The following is a 17,316-nucleotide window of genomic DNA, read 5'->3' on the forward strand; positions in this document are numbered from 1 at the left end:
GCATGTGAGGGACATTTCCACCCTAACCTAATTGACAAGGTCAGCACAGTCAAGATCCAGTCACCTCAACAGGGACATTCCAGAGCCATGACACACCCTAAGTAGAGTTACATTATTTGATAAATCAACAATTCATGAATAAATCTCTGAGAACTAATAACAAACACTGAATAAAAGGATATTGTTGGCTCAAAGTGTGAGAAAGTTATTAATTAGGTTATTTTCAGGTTAGCAAAAGTGGAAATAGTATACAGTAATAATAAAAAATAGTATCAGACATTAAAAATTATGTAATTTGAGAAATTATAAATTATGTAGAGATACAAAATTATATTGGGAAAATGGTAGAGAGAAGGAAAGAAGGAAGAAAAGAAGGGTTTTTGTTCCTTTGCTTGCGTTTTTTATTATGAAGCCCTGGATGACCTTGACCTCCTACTCTTCTAGCCACCACCCCCAGAAAGCCAGGATTACCAGCACAAGTCATCATGCCCTCCTGGACTACTCTTTTACAAGGGTTCATCTTGCCCAAACTTGAACACCAAAACCAATTCTATAGATTTTGTTGAATCATCTTGCTTAATGTGTTACTAGAGAAATCCAGCAGATGGCACTCATATATTTTTCTAAATATGGTGCTAACTAAGAATTGCTTAAACTGTATTTCAGATCAGAAACACTGAACCAACCCACAGAAGCAAACACATTTTGAAATTTCCTATTATCACAGAGAAACAATGCTTTTAAGGGACTCAAGTGCACATTCATAGCTTGCAAGCAGCTTACAATGTTCACTTTCTATTCTAACAGCTGGTGGGAAGCAGGCATTCATAACCATTATCTGTCAATCAACAGCTTGATAATGGAAAGCTGTAAGTGACCATTGAGAGGCTTACAAACTTTTTCTATGATGAGAGTGGGGTCATTAATTTCTTCTAGTTTATTTTATAGACTGTTCTACACAGATAGGTTCTAGAATTAGCAAGGATTATCACTACCATTTTTTTAATGAAGTAAACAGTCCATAAATAGTGAGAAATAAGAAGATAGGATAATTTGACCAAGAAAACCAGCAATGAATGAATTCAGCATAACTAGAGAATCTATTTATATTTAACTCATTAATATATATGGATTGAATAAAAAACTAATTCAAATCATATTTCAACACACATTTAATTGAATACTCCCTATATGCCAGACAGACACTGCTCTGTGTCCTGAGAAAGAAGTGGTGTGCAAGATAATGGCCCTCATAAAACTCAGGGTTTAGTGATAATTATAAAAAAGAAAAATGAGAAAGACATTAAGACTGGACACAAGGTATGAAAGTTAAATGAAGGTGTTAACACTCCTGAGAAACTACTGAAGGGGACCTTTATTCTAGCACATGGTTTCTGGGGTTCATGACTGGCTCCATTACTTTGGTCAAGTCTAAGGTAAGGCTGAACATCAAGGCAAAAGCACCAGGGTTCTCCCAGCAAGGCCTCATGACCTACAGTCCACCATCTTCCAAGCACTAAACACAAGAGCCTATGGGGGCATTTTATGACCAACCATAGCAAACATACAACAATCTAAGACTGTCTACAGGAAGGCATCTGCAACACAAATTGCCAAACGGTCTTAGGAATAAAAAACCTGTAGCCAGATTTGGGGTGAAAGCTGAAAGATCAGAGAAACAGAACAAGCCATCCATATTCTTACCTCTACGAAATCCTCAGCCTTAAGAGAGTGAGTTCCTGTTTCCTCACACTTTATATACCTTTCTCTGCCCAGATATCACTTCCTGGTTTTAAAGGCATGTGTGTTTCCCAATAATGGGGTTAAAGGTGTGTGCTACCACTGCCTGGCTCTTTTTTCCAGTGTGGCCTTGAACTCACAGAATCCAGACAGGATCTCTGCCTCCCGAGTGATAGGATTAAAGGTGTGTGTGTCACTATCTGGCCTCTATGTCTAATCTAGTGGCTGGCTCTGTTCTCTGATCCCCAGGCAAGTTTATTAGGGTACACAATATCTTACCACAGGCATTTCTGAGGAGTGATAGTTCATCTGACATTGACTGACAGAAGCAGGCGCCAAACAGGGATCAGAGTGGGAGAAGCACTCCATACCCAGAACTGCCTATGAGATGCTCCTAAGGCAGAACAGGCTGGCCCAGTTTGGAGAACACAGAGCAAGCCCGTGTAGCTGAAGAGGAGTATGCAAGGAGGGGAGGGATGTGGGAGCCCACAAAGGTCTTCTAGTTAGATCTGAGCTTGCTTTACACAGTAGGGCTGCATTAGGGGGATGGCTGGACCATGTGCAAGGTCACCAGGCGCTTGGGATGGTCTGCACTTGCTGTGCTGGGGAGGTCTTCAGCCTCACCTCTTGGAATTCCTTTAAAAAGCCCTTTAGTAGAAACAGAAGGGGCTGGTGGCTTGAGACCCAGGCCCTCCTGAAGGTATCCAGTGTTTTCTGTCTCTCTCCTCTATACTTCTATCTACAAATTCCTCATTTCTCCCTGCTCAAGAGTACCCAGGGGGAGTAAGAGGGAACTGGTCTCCCACGGAGGGACAGGATGGGAGCCAGGAAAGGTAGCAGATGTAAGAACAGAAAGGAGGAAGAGCATAAGTGGAGAGGATGGAAATGAGCAGGAATGCTAACTGTAAGCCAGCTGATTCTAGCTAGTACCTTGTATATCAATGACCATAGGACAATACTATACTACACATGTCTATAAAGTCTAGCAAAGAAAGATGGACAGGTATTGTTTTCCAGAGATTCCCAGAGGGTCAGTTTCCAGTAAGGATTCAAACCTGTTGTATTCTGAGGGCCCTTTCTCATCAAGGACTCTAAGAAGACATTCTGAGTTAACTGAAACTCCCATTTACTGATTGTGACTAATTCCGTGATTTCTGGTATTCAGAGGCTGATTTAAATAATTTTCAAATTTCTCTGATAATAGCTGTTGTGTATATTTTTAACTTCAAGCAAATTTCCAAAACCAATATTTCTAAAGTATGTTGTCACTGAGTCAGAACAATTAAAGTATAAATAAAGAGCCAACCACAGCTCTTCATGACCTTACACAAATCAGACCACCAATCAAAACCTCAACTCTGCCTGCAAGCCTGCCATACGTGCTTGTATCCACTATGGCTCTCGACAGTGAAGAAGCTCTGACTCCACTGGGTAAAGATGTTCTGGTGAACAAATTCTCAGTGTTCTACAAACTGTGGTTGGCACTGGATTTAGAACTTCTATGACCCTGACCCTGTGTGAATGGCCCCCCCACTCCCAACCCATGTCATTCATGCTACAGGGGCTTCTTATCCAACACCCACAAAAACTGTTCCAACAATGACAATGTAATGGTGGCTTCAGTAATCACAAAGCTGGGTCCAGAAATGGAGATTAAGAGGGTTTTATTTTAACAAGATTTTATTTACCAACTAATTGGGATAGCACTTTATTACAAGTATCAAAATAACGAACTTAGAACTATTAGAGGCGTGGAGCTCTTCTGGTTGTGAGGAGAAAAACAAAAACATCTCTTCTTGCTCCACAGGCTCAGAAAAGATCCCTGTGTCAGTCATTTGTTATTAATTTCACATTTCACTTGCTCTTTATTTTCCTAGACATCTGAATTCCAGTGCTGCTGATTTTATAAAGGCTTTTTAAAGATAAATTTGCTATGTATCAGAAGCAGTTGTTTAAATAAGCATTCAATTCCGACACTTTGCTCCTTGTACTTTGTAGGGCAGCAGCTGGGAGAGCCCTCCACTTCCAGGCAGCCTTTCTTTGTGATGCTTTTCTTCTTCCTCCTATCCAAGTGAGCATGCTCTTGTAACACACTATCTGCACAATTCTTCCTCATGGTTAATGAATGTGAGCCTCCACCAAGGAACAATAGTAAACCCTGCTTCTCCTGTACTGGGGGGTTCTTAATAAGTTTCCTTCACCAATTACCAGTCAGTGTCATGACAGTACTATTTATTTCACATCTTAGTGAATTAAGTAAGAAAATAAAGCTTAATTCCTAGTATGATTATTTGACTCTTAGATGAAGAAAAAACAAAACAAAAAAAACGAAACCATTTAACTCTAAAATAGTGTTCACAGAGAATAGTCACCTGACTATGCATTCCTACCTCAAGCATTTTCAAAGATAACTCTGCTACCATCTTGCATTAAAAAAAAAAAAAAGTAAAATAAAATCTGTTGTCTTGAGATAAAAGGGCCACAAACCTCCAAGACTTAATCCCTGCTTCAGGCTAATGACATAAAAATAGTTTTCATTTTTAGTTCACATTCTAAAAAATATTCTCATGACAGAAAATGTTCTAAACTAGATTTTGAGAGGCAAACTTTAGGGTTTTCAAAAGACAGAGGGGAGTGAAGAGAAGTAAATAAAACAAAAACAAACAAAAAGCCATCCAAACTCACCTAAGATAGATCAACTCCAAATGCTGAAAGACTCTCTGGTATGCTTAGCAACTCCACATTTCAAATGCATACTATAATAAACATTTGAATAAAGAGCACCTTAGCCTGGTGTCCTAATGACTAAAACTGTCTCCTTTCTTTCTAGTCATGTCACTTGACTGCTACTGGGTTCTGGACTACAAATAAACAATTTATTCATCACAATATGATAGTTACTTATGATTGGTTGGTGCAGAATAGAAAGAGACTTTGTCCTCAGCCAAAGCTGGCAACAGAGCTGGTCAGGTGTGCTGTCTGTCTATCTGCAGCCATCCAGTATGTCCATCTGGGAAGAGTCAACAGACTGCTCACAGCAGAGTTCCCACTGCACAACTGACTGTTGCCTAGGTTCTGACTCGTTACAATACGACTTCAACCTTCTTCTAGGCTTTTCAAAGCTCATCATGGTTTTACAAGTTCAAGAAAAGACAGAGAGGCAGGCAAATGCTCTTTAATCTTTGTTTCTTTTACAAAACAAACATGTTATGGACAAAACAATGATAAGGCAGCCATGCCTGGCTGTACAGCCCTTACAGCTTTCCCTTTTCTTTGTCTCTCCCTCCCTCCCTCTCTACAATAAGGTCTAAAAACAGAGAAAGGAATCTTCACCAGGACCATGTCCATATCCTATAATTTTATTGCTATTTTCTCTCTAGCCAAATGGCTCCATCAATCAACAGGGGAATATGTAGCAAATATACATTCAAATACAGTCCCCAGCGGAGAATTAAGAATAAGAAATTGCTTCTTGAAAGACGTAGGGTAGCATTAAGGACCCATGGTGGCGTGCCAGGCCGCACATGCAGTGTGGTGATTGCTTGGGTTAGTGGCACCTTGCTCAAAACTAAATGCACAATCTAATGAATTTACTTAATGAATACACATTCATGTACAAACTACCTTCCTCTATCACCACTGTCTTACTTCCAGAGTAATTAAATTCAATCTGAGACATGTATGTATGTATGTATGTATGTATATATATATATATATACACCCAGACAATTTCAGTTAATTTTCCTTCCACGAGGTTTATGACTTACAAATATGTAAAAAGGAGAAGAGAACAACTAAAGAACTCAGCCACCAGGAGCAGTTCAACTTTAATAGTGTGTCTGCAGCTGCTGTTTCCTTTACTTCACAGAACCTGCTACTTGAACACAGTCCCAGCCAGGTCACATGGCTAGTGTTTTGCATTGTTCTCCCACACAATGCTCATAATATCATCCCTTTGATTATATGAACGATGACTTAAATCTTGAGTTATGTACCTTATTTCATTTTGAATAGTGGAAATAGCAAACTTAGTCCTCTCAGGTCCAGCTCACATCATGCCTGATCGTGTCACTGAATACTCTACCTACACATTCCATATGACACACACAGATGGACAGTCATATCAGTGGAAGTTTATTCTGTGCATGTGCCACTGAGTGGAAGGGGAAAAATTGGGCATTCCTTAGACCATGTTAGTGTTTCACTCTAAAACCAGCCATGCACAAGAGTGACTGAGGGTGGAAAGGAGTGTCTGCATAAATCCACTCAGAACATTAATGCTATATAATAGTCTCAAGAGCTAAGATTTGGGCACAGACCAGCCATGACTGATCCCAATAACTGGTCCTACTCTGTATCTGTATTATATATAAAATAGATTGCAATTCCCTGGCAGAACAGATGGTATTTGAAGAGGTGACAATCACAGGAGTCAGCTCTCTTCTTCCACCACAGAGGTCTCAGGGATTGAACTCAGGTCACCCGGCTTGACAGGAAACAGTTTTACCTGCTAAGCCATCATATTGGCCCCCAAAGGCAAGTGTTTGAAGTTTGCTACTTATCAAAACCAAGATTGTACAACAATTACAAAAATAGCTGTAGCAAGGTAAGACTTGCTTTGAAACTAAGACCAAACCTCAGCTCTCTACTTTTTCTGAACAGGTCCCATGTGGCACTAAACAAATTCAACAGTAACTATAAAGGAACATGACTCCAACATCAACACTAAACACTTTCAGACACACCCTCCTCTCACCTAGCCTAGCTTAGGCTCTGACTGGGCAGTGTTGATATACTTTCAAGCACTAGTGAAAATACCCTTTCTAGGAATCAGAAATATGATGTTGGCCATTCTATCCTCCCCAAGTGGAGACTTTCCTTTGCTCCCAACTGTCATTAGTAAGATAAGTGGTAGGCAGGAGCCACTGGCGTATGTCTGCAAATGCCCCAGCTCCAAAGCTCTGTAGACACACAGAGGAATGAAAGGCCCCAAATGATCACTGTCAACAGACATTTTATGATCGGAAAAAAAGATTAAAATCAAAGTAAGCACTTTTGCTTGGCAGAAACGCCATGAACAAAACCGAGTCAATAACCTGAACACTTCTTTCACTGTGTGTTGACAGGACCTGAGGTAAGCTACAATAAAGAATGACACGCACCGATCAGAAAGGACAGGTTGGCATTAAGAATCCTGGACTATGGTATCTTTTCCTTTCTCTTCCTTTAGAAAGCACACAGGGACCTCCTAAGTAACAAGATAAAACTTAGTGTGTAGATATACAAAAACCAACTCTAGATGTCAGCATGTGGACTATTCTGAACCTTATGTTTACATGGAGATCTGCCACGCAGATGCCATTCAGGGTTGAGAGAAAGATGCCATGGTCGAATGTGGGACAGCTCATCAACTCTGAGAAGTTACTTGTCCTGACGACCCTTCTGTGTCAGTATCTGAAAAGCAAGCATGCAGTGCATATTCATAAGAGAAAGTGAATTCTGACATTCTAGTTATCAAGCCCAGGGCCTTGCACATGCTAGGTGAGGGTACAATGATCTAGTTGCACACCTAACCCAAACTCATTTCTTAAAGGGATCACATGAAATTTACCTAAATTTAACAAAGCAATAATTCTTGGGATTTCTGACTTAGGTTTTCCAAAGTTCTTATAGAAAATCAAAACACAACTCTAACCATTTGAACAAGCAACAGTTTGCAGAAAATAAAGAGGATGCAAAAGGCAGAGCATCAAACTAAACCTGTACTTAGCACACCCTGCGTGGGTCTGTGCTAATCTCTCACACAGCCTGAAATGTCTAAAGGGCTGAGATCATGAGAGTCTGAGGTATAAAGTGCAGGACTAGATGTAGCAAGCATAGTTTACGCCTGCTAGAAGCAGAGGCAGGTAAGTGCTAGACAGATTCCAGTGTAGCTGTCCTCTAACAGGACTGTTTCCACGAAAGGATGGAACTCCGTGAGAAGCTGTCCTGCTCCCTGATGACAAGCTTATGGAGCTGGCCCTCCAGGAGCTCAGAACACCTCACGGTGTGTACCCCAGCTTTGCCTTCACTCACGTGCTTTCAGGGGTTTGTAGAGCTGCAAAGCCCTAGTTCCAGGGTGCGCATGTTAGCGAAGTCCGGCTATCCTCTAGAGAGGGGAGACGTGAACAGTGGGGGCTTACCGACTCCAGAAAGTCCACTTCTGTTTGGAGCGCTTTGCAGACGCTTTCCATTTCATCTTCTTTATAAAGATCTAACTCCTGTTTAAGTCTGTTTTAAAATCAAATCACTCCATTAGTTTGATATTAAACTCTTACAATAATTTTATTACATACAGAGTGGCAGGTTTGTAGCCTCGAAAATATCAGAATCAGGTTAAAAACCAGAAATATTTAGGAAATTTAACCCTCTCAGATTCTATACAGACTACATAAAATTTTTAGAGGAAAAACTCTTATAAAGAAAGGTAGAAAACAAATCACAGATAAACGTCAGTGATTTAAAAGGTCCTCCTGGGCTGTGTGACAAGCACAGAACCAGCTGTCCACTGCGAAGGTGAACACACAGGGGAGTCACTCGGCTTCTCTGATCCTAACTCAAAACCTACGTTAGAAAACTACTTGTGACAGTTGTTTTTGCTCTAAAATTAAAGTTAACATATAATACTTATATAATTAAAATATATCAAACTAAGAATTAAACATCAGTGTTTACTTTTATCAAATTGTGTATTTAAATTTTGGAATAATTTATTGAGTAAAAAAGGCTATTTTTGTCTGAATTCAGTGTGGAAAGTAGGGAAGAAGTTCTTTCTTCTCCAGTATAATGACTAACAAAGTCCTGAGCTGTGTGAGGGGTAGAACACCAGGGCCTGACCATGGCTGGCTTGTGTGAAGCAGCCCCAAGGGCAGACACCACAAGCCAGGATGTGCTCACAAAGCTAAGCAGCCAGGCGGAAGCTGACACCTTCAAAGGGAAGGAGCTTAGATCAGCTCTGTTCCCTGAGTGCCAACAGTAGCCACAGAAACCCCTCTTTGAGGGCAGGCTTAACATATTTAGACCCACTGGTCTTCCACAGAAGAAGAATAAATAACAAGCTTGCAATAAAAAAAAAAATCACCAAGCACATTAGTAAGAAAATTCAGTATAAGTCAGCAGAGGCCAGAAGCAGATTATACCCACATGTAAAAGAACTACACACTTACAAGGAAAACACACACAAAATGGGCACAAACTAAGCATAAGACATCCAACTCTTAACACACTATTTATAAAAGCGATCCAACGTCTAATGAAGACATGAAATAGTGTCAACTGTGTGAGTACCTAGGGACACACCAAGGAAAACACAAGGCACAGTCAGGAAGGAGGTTACAGACCATGGTAATCAGGAGGCAGAGTCAGGCAGAGCTTTGTGTGCCAGGCCAGCCACAGCTACACAGTAAGTTCCAGCTTGTGGTGGTATGGTGTTCCCAGAAATATTGTGTGCCCTAATAAACTTATCTGGGGTCAGAGAACAGAACAGCCACAATATTAAACATAGAGGATAGGCAGTGGTAGCACACGCCTTTAATCCTATCATTCCAGAGGCAGAAATCCATGTGTTCAAGGATACAGACAAGCATGGTGACTCATGCCTTTAATCCCAGAAAGCGAGGCTTTAATCCCAGGGAGTGGTGGTAGAAAGCAGAAAGGTATATAAGGCGTGAGGACCAGAAACTAGAAGCATTTAGCTGGTTAAGCTTTCAGGCTTTCAAGCAGCAGTTCAGCTGAGATTCATACTGGATGAGGACTCAGAGGTTTCCAGTCTGAGGAAATAGGATCACCTGAGGAACTGGCAACTCAACAAGGAAAAGGAAAGAGAAGAGAAGAGGGGAAAAAGAAATGGGAACTTTAGTGCCCTAGTGCAGGATAGCTCATTCCTTTTTTTTAACTTTTTTTTTTTTTTTTTTTTTTTTTTTTTTTTTTTTTTTTTTGTTTTTCGAGACAGGGTTTCTCTGTGTAGCTTTGTGCCTCTCCTGGAACTCACTTGGCAGTCCAGGCTGGCCTCGAACTCACAGAGATCCGCCTGCCTCTGCCTCCCGAGTGCTGGGATTAAAGGCGTGCGCCACCACCGCCCGGCTCCTTTTTTTTAACTTTTAACCCACCTCTTTATACTTAAGGTTTTTTAGGGTTTGGAGTAGGAAGCATATACATATACTCTTTAATATGAAAATCTCTTATCTTTTAGCTGGCATGTTATAGACATTTAAATTTAATGTCGTAGCTTATATGGTAGGACTCAAAACACAACTTTTTTCTAGTTGTTTTCTGTTTCTCCTATAGGTTACTCATTCCTCCCCCTTCTTTTTAGTCTATAACAGGGTTGCTTATTATCTCCTCTGTAGACTTTTTTTTTCCTTCCAAGACAGGGTTTCTCTGTGTAATAGTCCTAGCTGTCCTGGAACTCACTTTGTAGACCAGGTTGGCCTCGAATTTACAGAGATCTGCCTGCCTCTGCCTCCCAAGTGCTGGGATTAAAGGCATGCACCCAGCTAGACTTTTTTCTTATACCTACTTTAAAATTGTATACAGCTTACAGTTAAGTTTATAACATATACTCACCACTGTCTTACCACATACTACAACACAACTGCACTTACAGGGAAGAATGGTACAGCAATATATTTTCAATTTTCCCTTCAATATTCTATTATCACCATACATTTCCCATATATTATAAATCTAAAATATAGTGCTAATATTTTTCTTTGATATTTATCTTGTAAAGTGACTTAAAAGCACAAAGGAGCTTTTATATTTACCTTTGCTGAACTTGTTTCTGGAACTAACTCCACCTACCTATTTGGAATCACACCCTTCCTCTTAAAAAATGTGCTACAGCCTTCTTTTTCAGTGTGGTTTGTAATGGCAAGGATTCAATCAACTCATGTGTGCCTAAAACTATACTTATACTTTCAGTGTGAAATGTCATTACTTGTCTTCTGGTTACATCATTTCAGATAAAAAGGTCTCATTCCTTTCTTCTTGAGTGGTCTAAATTTCCTCCATTTTACAAACTGGGTCTAAGTTTCAGTTTCTTAAACAAAGGGCTATTAATCAACAACTCCCCTAACAACAAGGATGAGGGAGAGAGATCCTACAGGATCTGAGTCAGCCCCTCAGTATCTCAAAGCAATGACCAAAAAAGGACCGTTCCTGTAACCTCTTGAAATAGACCCGGACTTGCCCAAATATGGAAAAACAAAAATAAAAATGTATAAATGTAACTGCTGTTTGTTTGACTAATCATGTTAGAAATGACTTACCCTAGCTATGCTTAAAAGGCCCTGCATGCCTTTGTCCCCGGTCGCCATTTTGTACAAGTGGTGACCCCCCCACACGTTCCTTGCTTTCACACACTATCTGAGTCTGGGGTCTTCTTCAGCACTTCCTCGGACCCCTACATTCTTTTTCAGCCAATGTGTCTTTTTCCCTCTGCTTTCCTGCATGTTTTAGTCTGTTTTTCAGAGATGCAGGTGTGTACAGAAGTTGAGTTTCTTAAGATGCTGCTTGGTGTTGTCTGAGCTCTTGTATTGTGTTTACATGTATTTTGTTATTTTTAGGAAACGTTCTGCTGTGACCTCTCACATATACAATGCTATAGACGAATCTCAAATGTACTCGGCTTAATTTTAAAAATAGACCCCAGAGGCTACACAGCCTATCATCCTGTTTACACAATGTGTTGGAAAACATGTGTGATGAAGGCAGTACCTCAGCTCCCTGGGGAAGAAGATGCTTTTCAATAAATCATGCTGGGACAACTGGACAACACCCCACAATGGATAACAACTCAATGGATCTCAAAGGCAAAACTGGATCTGTACTTCCTAGCATATCTACTGTAAATGGATCAAATATTTATATGTTAAAAAAGTGAAACCATATGAGACAGGGCATAGGTAAATTGCTGTGTGTGACAGGAGTGGGTAGAACTTCAACTATGGTTCAGATACAAATGTGATTTAATTTAGAAGAAAAAAATAAATTCAACTCTGTTAAAATTTTCTATAGCAGAAACCACATGTATAAAGACTAACAGGAGATGATAGTCTAGAAGAGAAATATCTAGTGTATATATCACAAATAAAGGCTCTCTAAAGATAAAGACATTTTCCAAACTAGGTAAGACCACCACTCAATAGGAAGTGGGGTGGTTCTAACGAAGCAGTTTGTAGAATGACACACAAGTGGTTCTTGAGATATAAGAATGTTCCACCTGACTCATGACAAACTTTCAAACGTTCTACCCAAAGACGCTGGCTCTCTTCCTTTGGACGGAGCTTCACTCACTTGACTGCAAATACTTTTGGTGAGGCAACAAAGAAATAAATCTGCTTAAAATTAGCTAAATAAGATCCAAAATGGTACAACCTCAAGTGGGGAGAATGAAACACAACTAATTTGCCTATTTCCTATAGCCCTGCCTGTTCACATCTAGTAATATAAAGTACAAGACAACATAAACACAAGTATGGTATGTAAATCAAAGTATTAAAAAACAAGTTTCCTATCCATTGATATGGAATTGGTTAAAGAAACCATAACATATTCATTATAATAGAACATCATACAACTATGAGAATGAAGATTTTTTTCAACAAATGTAAGTTAATTCTAGCATGCACCATTAAATGATAGGCAATAAGATGCAAAAGATCACATAAACTGTGCTAGTGTTTGTTTATCCATTTATTTCTGTAAAAGAAACAGAGAAGGGTAATCCAGAAGCTAATGATGAGTGACAATGGAAGAAAGACAGGAATGAATGAGACCCTGCTATCTGTCTCTTTTCACATTACTTTAACTTTTGAATCATCCTGAAGTTTTAGATATCCATCAGGGTAAAGTTGAACTAACAGAGCTAAGGGGAAGAGCTATTAGTGCTTGATACAAAACAACACTCGAGTCAGAGGCTGGGGATGTGGTTTGGTAGTAGAGCACTTGCCTAGTACAAGCAGGACCTTGGTTTCTATACTAAGCAACCCTGGGTAGAAAAACAAGACCAAAACCAGATTAATAAAGCAAAGAAATCAATTCAAGACATGAGCAGAAATTCAGTAGAGAGAAAGAGTCTGAAGAAAAAATTTGGAGGGAAAAACTTTAATAAATCAGTGGAGGATGGGCGTGGTGGTGCACACCTTCAATCCCAGCACTTGGGGGCAGGGGCAGGTGGATCTCTGTGCATTTGAAGTCAGTTTGCTCTACATATGAGTTCCAGGCCAGCCAGAACTGCATGCTGAGTGCAGTCTGTTCTCAGGGCAGATGGTCCTAGACTGTACAGAAAAGCTAGCTGAGCATGAGCCTGAGCAAGCCAGCAAGCAATGCTCCCCCATGGTTTCTGTTTCAAGTTCCTGCCCTGCCTTCCATCAGTGATCGACTGTGACCCAGAAGTGTAAGTCAGATAACTCCCACTCCTCCTTAAGCCACTTTTGGTCAGTGTTTATCACAGCAGTATTGATGAAAACCCAGTGTGTTTCTCTGTTAATATCCATATTATTTCTTTGAAGCTGGACATCCACTGCCATCAGTCTATGAATTGCTAGGATTATAGGTGTGCGCCACCATGCCCAGCTTTCTATATCCCAGCTCAGCTTCCCACTCTGTGTAGCAAGCAATTACTGACTGAGCTGTCTCCCAGCTCACTGGGCCACCTTTTCTACTTTCTATGCATTTTTATAGTTTGACTTTCTTAATATATTTCTCTGTATTAATTTATATGGACTATCTTAGTGCCATTTTATCTTTAAACACTAAAGAAGGAATTCTTCTTTCATATATGATTTATGAAAGTGAATATGAAAGAGGCATGGTCAGTTGTTCGTGTTTTCCTTAGTCAAGGCCCTGCCCCCACCCGACAGGTACTATCCCCTCAGGAGGAGAAGGAAGTAAGGATAAGGCAGGCTCGGGTGGCTGGCCTCCACATCACCTTTCCCATGTATTTTGAAACAGGGTCTCACTATGTAGCTCTGGCTTCCCTGAAACTCACTATGTAGACCAGGTTGGCCTTGAACTCACAGAGATCCTTTTGCCTCTGTCTCCCGAGCACAGGAATTAAAGGTTTAATAATAATTCTATGAATACAAAAGGGTCATTGCAATGTTACATATTACTTGTAAAGACTATTTTTTTTTATTTCAGGGGTAAATGGGTACATTTATAACAGAATATAACTTTGAAATCAATTGAGTCTAATACCAAACTTCCTCTCTATTTATGTAGAAGCTTCAATAACTACAGCATGTGCCAAGACTTCACAGAAAAAGGGATCTCTCCCAGCTTGACGCTCTATAATCAATGCTGTGGAGACACTTCTGTTAGTGAATAAATAATGAAGTTCTACCAGAAAAGACGCAGAGTTAACAGAAATATTCAGCAAATGTAAAGCTACAAACGATCCTGAAATTAAATGAGAATTTTCATCTACTATAATGTTTTTAAAAGAGAAAGTCAATGTGGATTGGGTTCAGATACAATTATTTGACTAGACTTTTACAGAAACTTCTGAGCAAAGACATTTTTACACTTAGCATTATAAACAAGGAACATATGAATGTATACTATTTTCTAAATGAAGACTGATGTCTTTGTTAGGATTTTAATTGCTATGATGAAACACCATAACCAAAAGCAATTTAGAGAGGAAAGGGTTCCATTTAACATTTCAGTATCAAAAACAGCGAGGGCAGGAACTCAAGCAGGGCAGGAATCTGGAGGCAGGAACTGATGCAGAGGCCATGGAAGGGTGCTGCTTACTTGCTGGCTCTCCATGGCTTGCTCAGCCTGCTTTCTTATAGAACCCAGGAACACCAGCTCAGGGATGACACCACCCACATCAATCATTAATTAAGAAAATGCTCTACAGGCTTGCATACAGCCTGATCTTATGGAGATTATCATTTTCTCAATCAGCATTCTCTCCACTCAGATGGTTCTAGCCTATGTCAAGTTGACATAAAATTTGTCAGCACAGCTAGATAACATTTCCCACTATGCTGCTAGTAATTCTAAATAATGTCAGGAATATTCCTGTAAGTAGTTAAGGATATTTATAAAAATACACAAAGATGCTGGGTGGTGGTGGCACACGCCTTTAATCCCAGAACTCGGGAGGCAGAGCCAGGTGGATCTCTGTGAGTTTGAAGCCAGCCTGGTCTACATAGCGAGATCCAGGAAAGGTGCTAAAACTATACAGAGAAACCCTGCCTCAAAAAAAAAAAAAAATACACATAGCCATGATGGTTTAAAAACAGACAATGTCATTTAAAACATGAAGCTCATTAATTCAAACTAATGTGAAGAATGCCTATAACATCTACCCAAACAATGAAACAAACTTTCAAGCAATAAATGTGATACCATGACCAGACTGTTCTAAATACGCATGAACACACATGTATCAAATACTTACATACATGGACACAGACAGAAAAATGCATAAACTCAAACAGGATACTCACAAAACCTTAAAAAGTTGTTATGCTTCATGCATCAGAGTGGCCTTTTATATTACTACAGTTCTTATATCTTTCTTATATCTTATATCAATCTTATATCTTATATCAATAGAAATATCCTACTCTCATAATTTAAATATGCATATATACTTGGGTAATATATATATGTAAAATGCATATTTATCATATTTACCTGCTAGAGAGGCTGAGAATACTTCAACCTCATAATGTGTTTGTGTATCTTATAAATCTAGGACCATCATTGTGCCCTCTCTGACCAGCTGAACTGGATGACCATGGAAGGGGCTTCTTAATGGCTTTATTGTCACCTAGAAATATGCTCAGAGTCTCTCAGGAGCAGATGCAGATTATTTTTTGTGCATTTTTCAATGCTAAAGCTCTTCACAAACCCACATTATCTTTTAAGTATTCAGAGTGAAAAATCTCATGTTGACTTTGTAGATTTCTTTCTTTTTTTTTTTTTCTTTTTTTTTGGTTTTTCGAGACAGGGTTTCTCTGTGTAGCTTTGCGCCTTTAATTTCTTTCTAACACAAACTTCTTGTTGTACCAAACACTGGTTATACAAGAGATGAAATCATTCAGAAAAGAAGTTTTATTGGTTAAAAAGGAATGCCTGAAACACTTAGAGTGGTCTGTTTTGTGATTTGTACTACTCAGAGTGGAAGAAGAAAAAACAAAACAATGCCACAGTGGTGCACACAAATAATCCTAGCACTTGGGAGGTGGAGGCAGGAGGATAATGAGTTTTGCAGTCAACTTTGGATATATAAGGAAAGAAGGCAAACAATTAAGAACTCTGTACAGTGAGGTCAGCAAGAAGGTGAAGAGGGCGAAGCTCTTGCTATGGAAGCTGACAACCCACATTCAACCCCAGGGACCTATGTGAAGGGGGAAAGAGAGAACTAACTCCTGAAAGTTGGCCTCTGACCTCCACTGTAGCACAGGCATGCCCACATGCACATCATACACATATAAGCAACAGTAGTTACTACCTAAACATAATAGACAGGGAGGTTGAAGGGACCCAAATATTAACTTTTTTCCTCTTCAAAGCTGCCTTTAAGTTAACTGGGTATGGTGCCTTTAAGTTCAGCACTCAGGAGGCAGAATTCTGCAGGCAGATCTCTGAGTTTGAGACCATCCTGGTCTAAAAGTCAAATTCCAGCCAGGCTCTGTCTTAAAAACAAACAAACGAACAAAAACACCATCCTGAGGGTGCAGAGGCACAGTGGGATGCATCTCTGCCACAGTCCAAAATGACTGGGAACAGGGAGGCCCTGAGCTCCTGGTGATGTCCCATACTGCCGAACTCTGGCCAGAGGCCCCTCCTCCACAGAGTCAGACAGCTGGGCAGAGGGGAGATGAGAGGCTAAACTAGCTCCCTTTCTTTCACTGAAGACAACTAGTCAGAAGTGAAAAGAAGTCCCATTTCAAAGGATGTTACTCTAGTAGTTACAACACATGATATCAGTGCACCGACCCTGACAACACATAAGTGTTCTCACACTTTTGCAGTAAAAATTCAATGACATTCAGGCTCTATCACTGGGAAAATGTGTGTCGGGCCCCACATTCCTGGACTGTGCTAGAAAGAAACACAAAGAGTTCCCAGACTGGGATGGCCACATCACTACAGCACATGAATATAACAAAAGTCTACACACTGAGAACTAAAGAGCAGAGGAAAGCTCCCGTAATTCATTAATTCATTCATTTCCCTCTATTTATTGGACACTAGCATCTATCACAGTATTAAACTGTAAGTAACATTGGTACCTAGAGTAAACAAGATCCTTCTTACTTGGCACACAGTTTAAATGGACATTGACAAAATAATATATGTAATTATAAGACAGGATATAGTACAAAGGAAAACTGCAGGATACTACTGGCAAAAATAACTGGTGACATGACTTAGAAACAGGAGGGAGGATTGTCTAAAGAACTATTTCAACTGATACCTAGAAGGGTCACTGCTCACCAAGGGTAGATAGGCAGACAGGTAGAGCAGCAAACTGATCACTTGGGGAGGCAAGGGGAAGAATCGTTACAAAAG

At 39.9% G+C, this 17,316-nt stretch overlaps 1 protein-coding gene across 2 annotated transcripts in view; it reads right to left on the reverse strand.

Moving 5' to 3' along the window:
- Nucleotides 1-5,012: 5,012 nt before the first annotated feature.
- Ccdc172 (coiled-coil domain containing 172) overlaps nt 5,013-17,316 on the reverse strand; it is a 55,613-nt gene continuing 43,309 nt past the window's right edge. For both annotated transcript variants that reach the window (XM_037205765.1, XM_037205764.1), the window contains 2 exons: nt 7,923-8,010; nt 5,013-7,194 (listed from right to left, as the gene is read on the reverse strand). In XM_037205765.1, coding sequence (XP_037061660.1) covers nt 7,162-7,194; nt 7,923-8,010 — 121 coding nt within the window. In that variant the 3' untranslated portion in view covers nt 5,013-7,161. The remainder of the gene's footprint in view (nt 7,195-7,922; nt 8,011-17,316) is intronic.

The sequence above is a fragment of the Peromyscus leucopus genome, chromosome 1 (genome assembly GCF_004664715.2).
Source record: "Peromyscus leucopus breed LL Stock chromosome 1, UCI_PerLeu_2.1, whole genome shotgun sequence".
In the NCBI taxonomy this organism is placed as follows: domain Eukaryota; kingdom Metazoa; phylum Chordata; class Mammalia; order Rodentia; family Cricetidae; genus Peromyscus; species Peromyscus leucopus.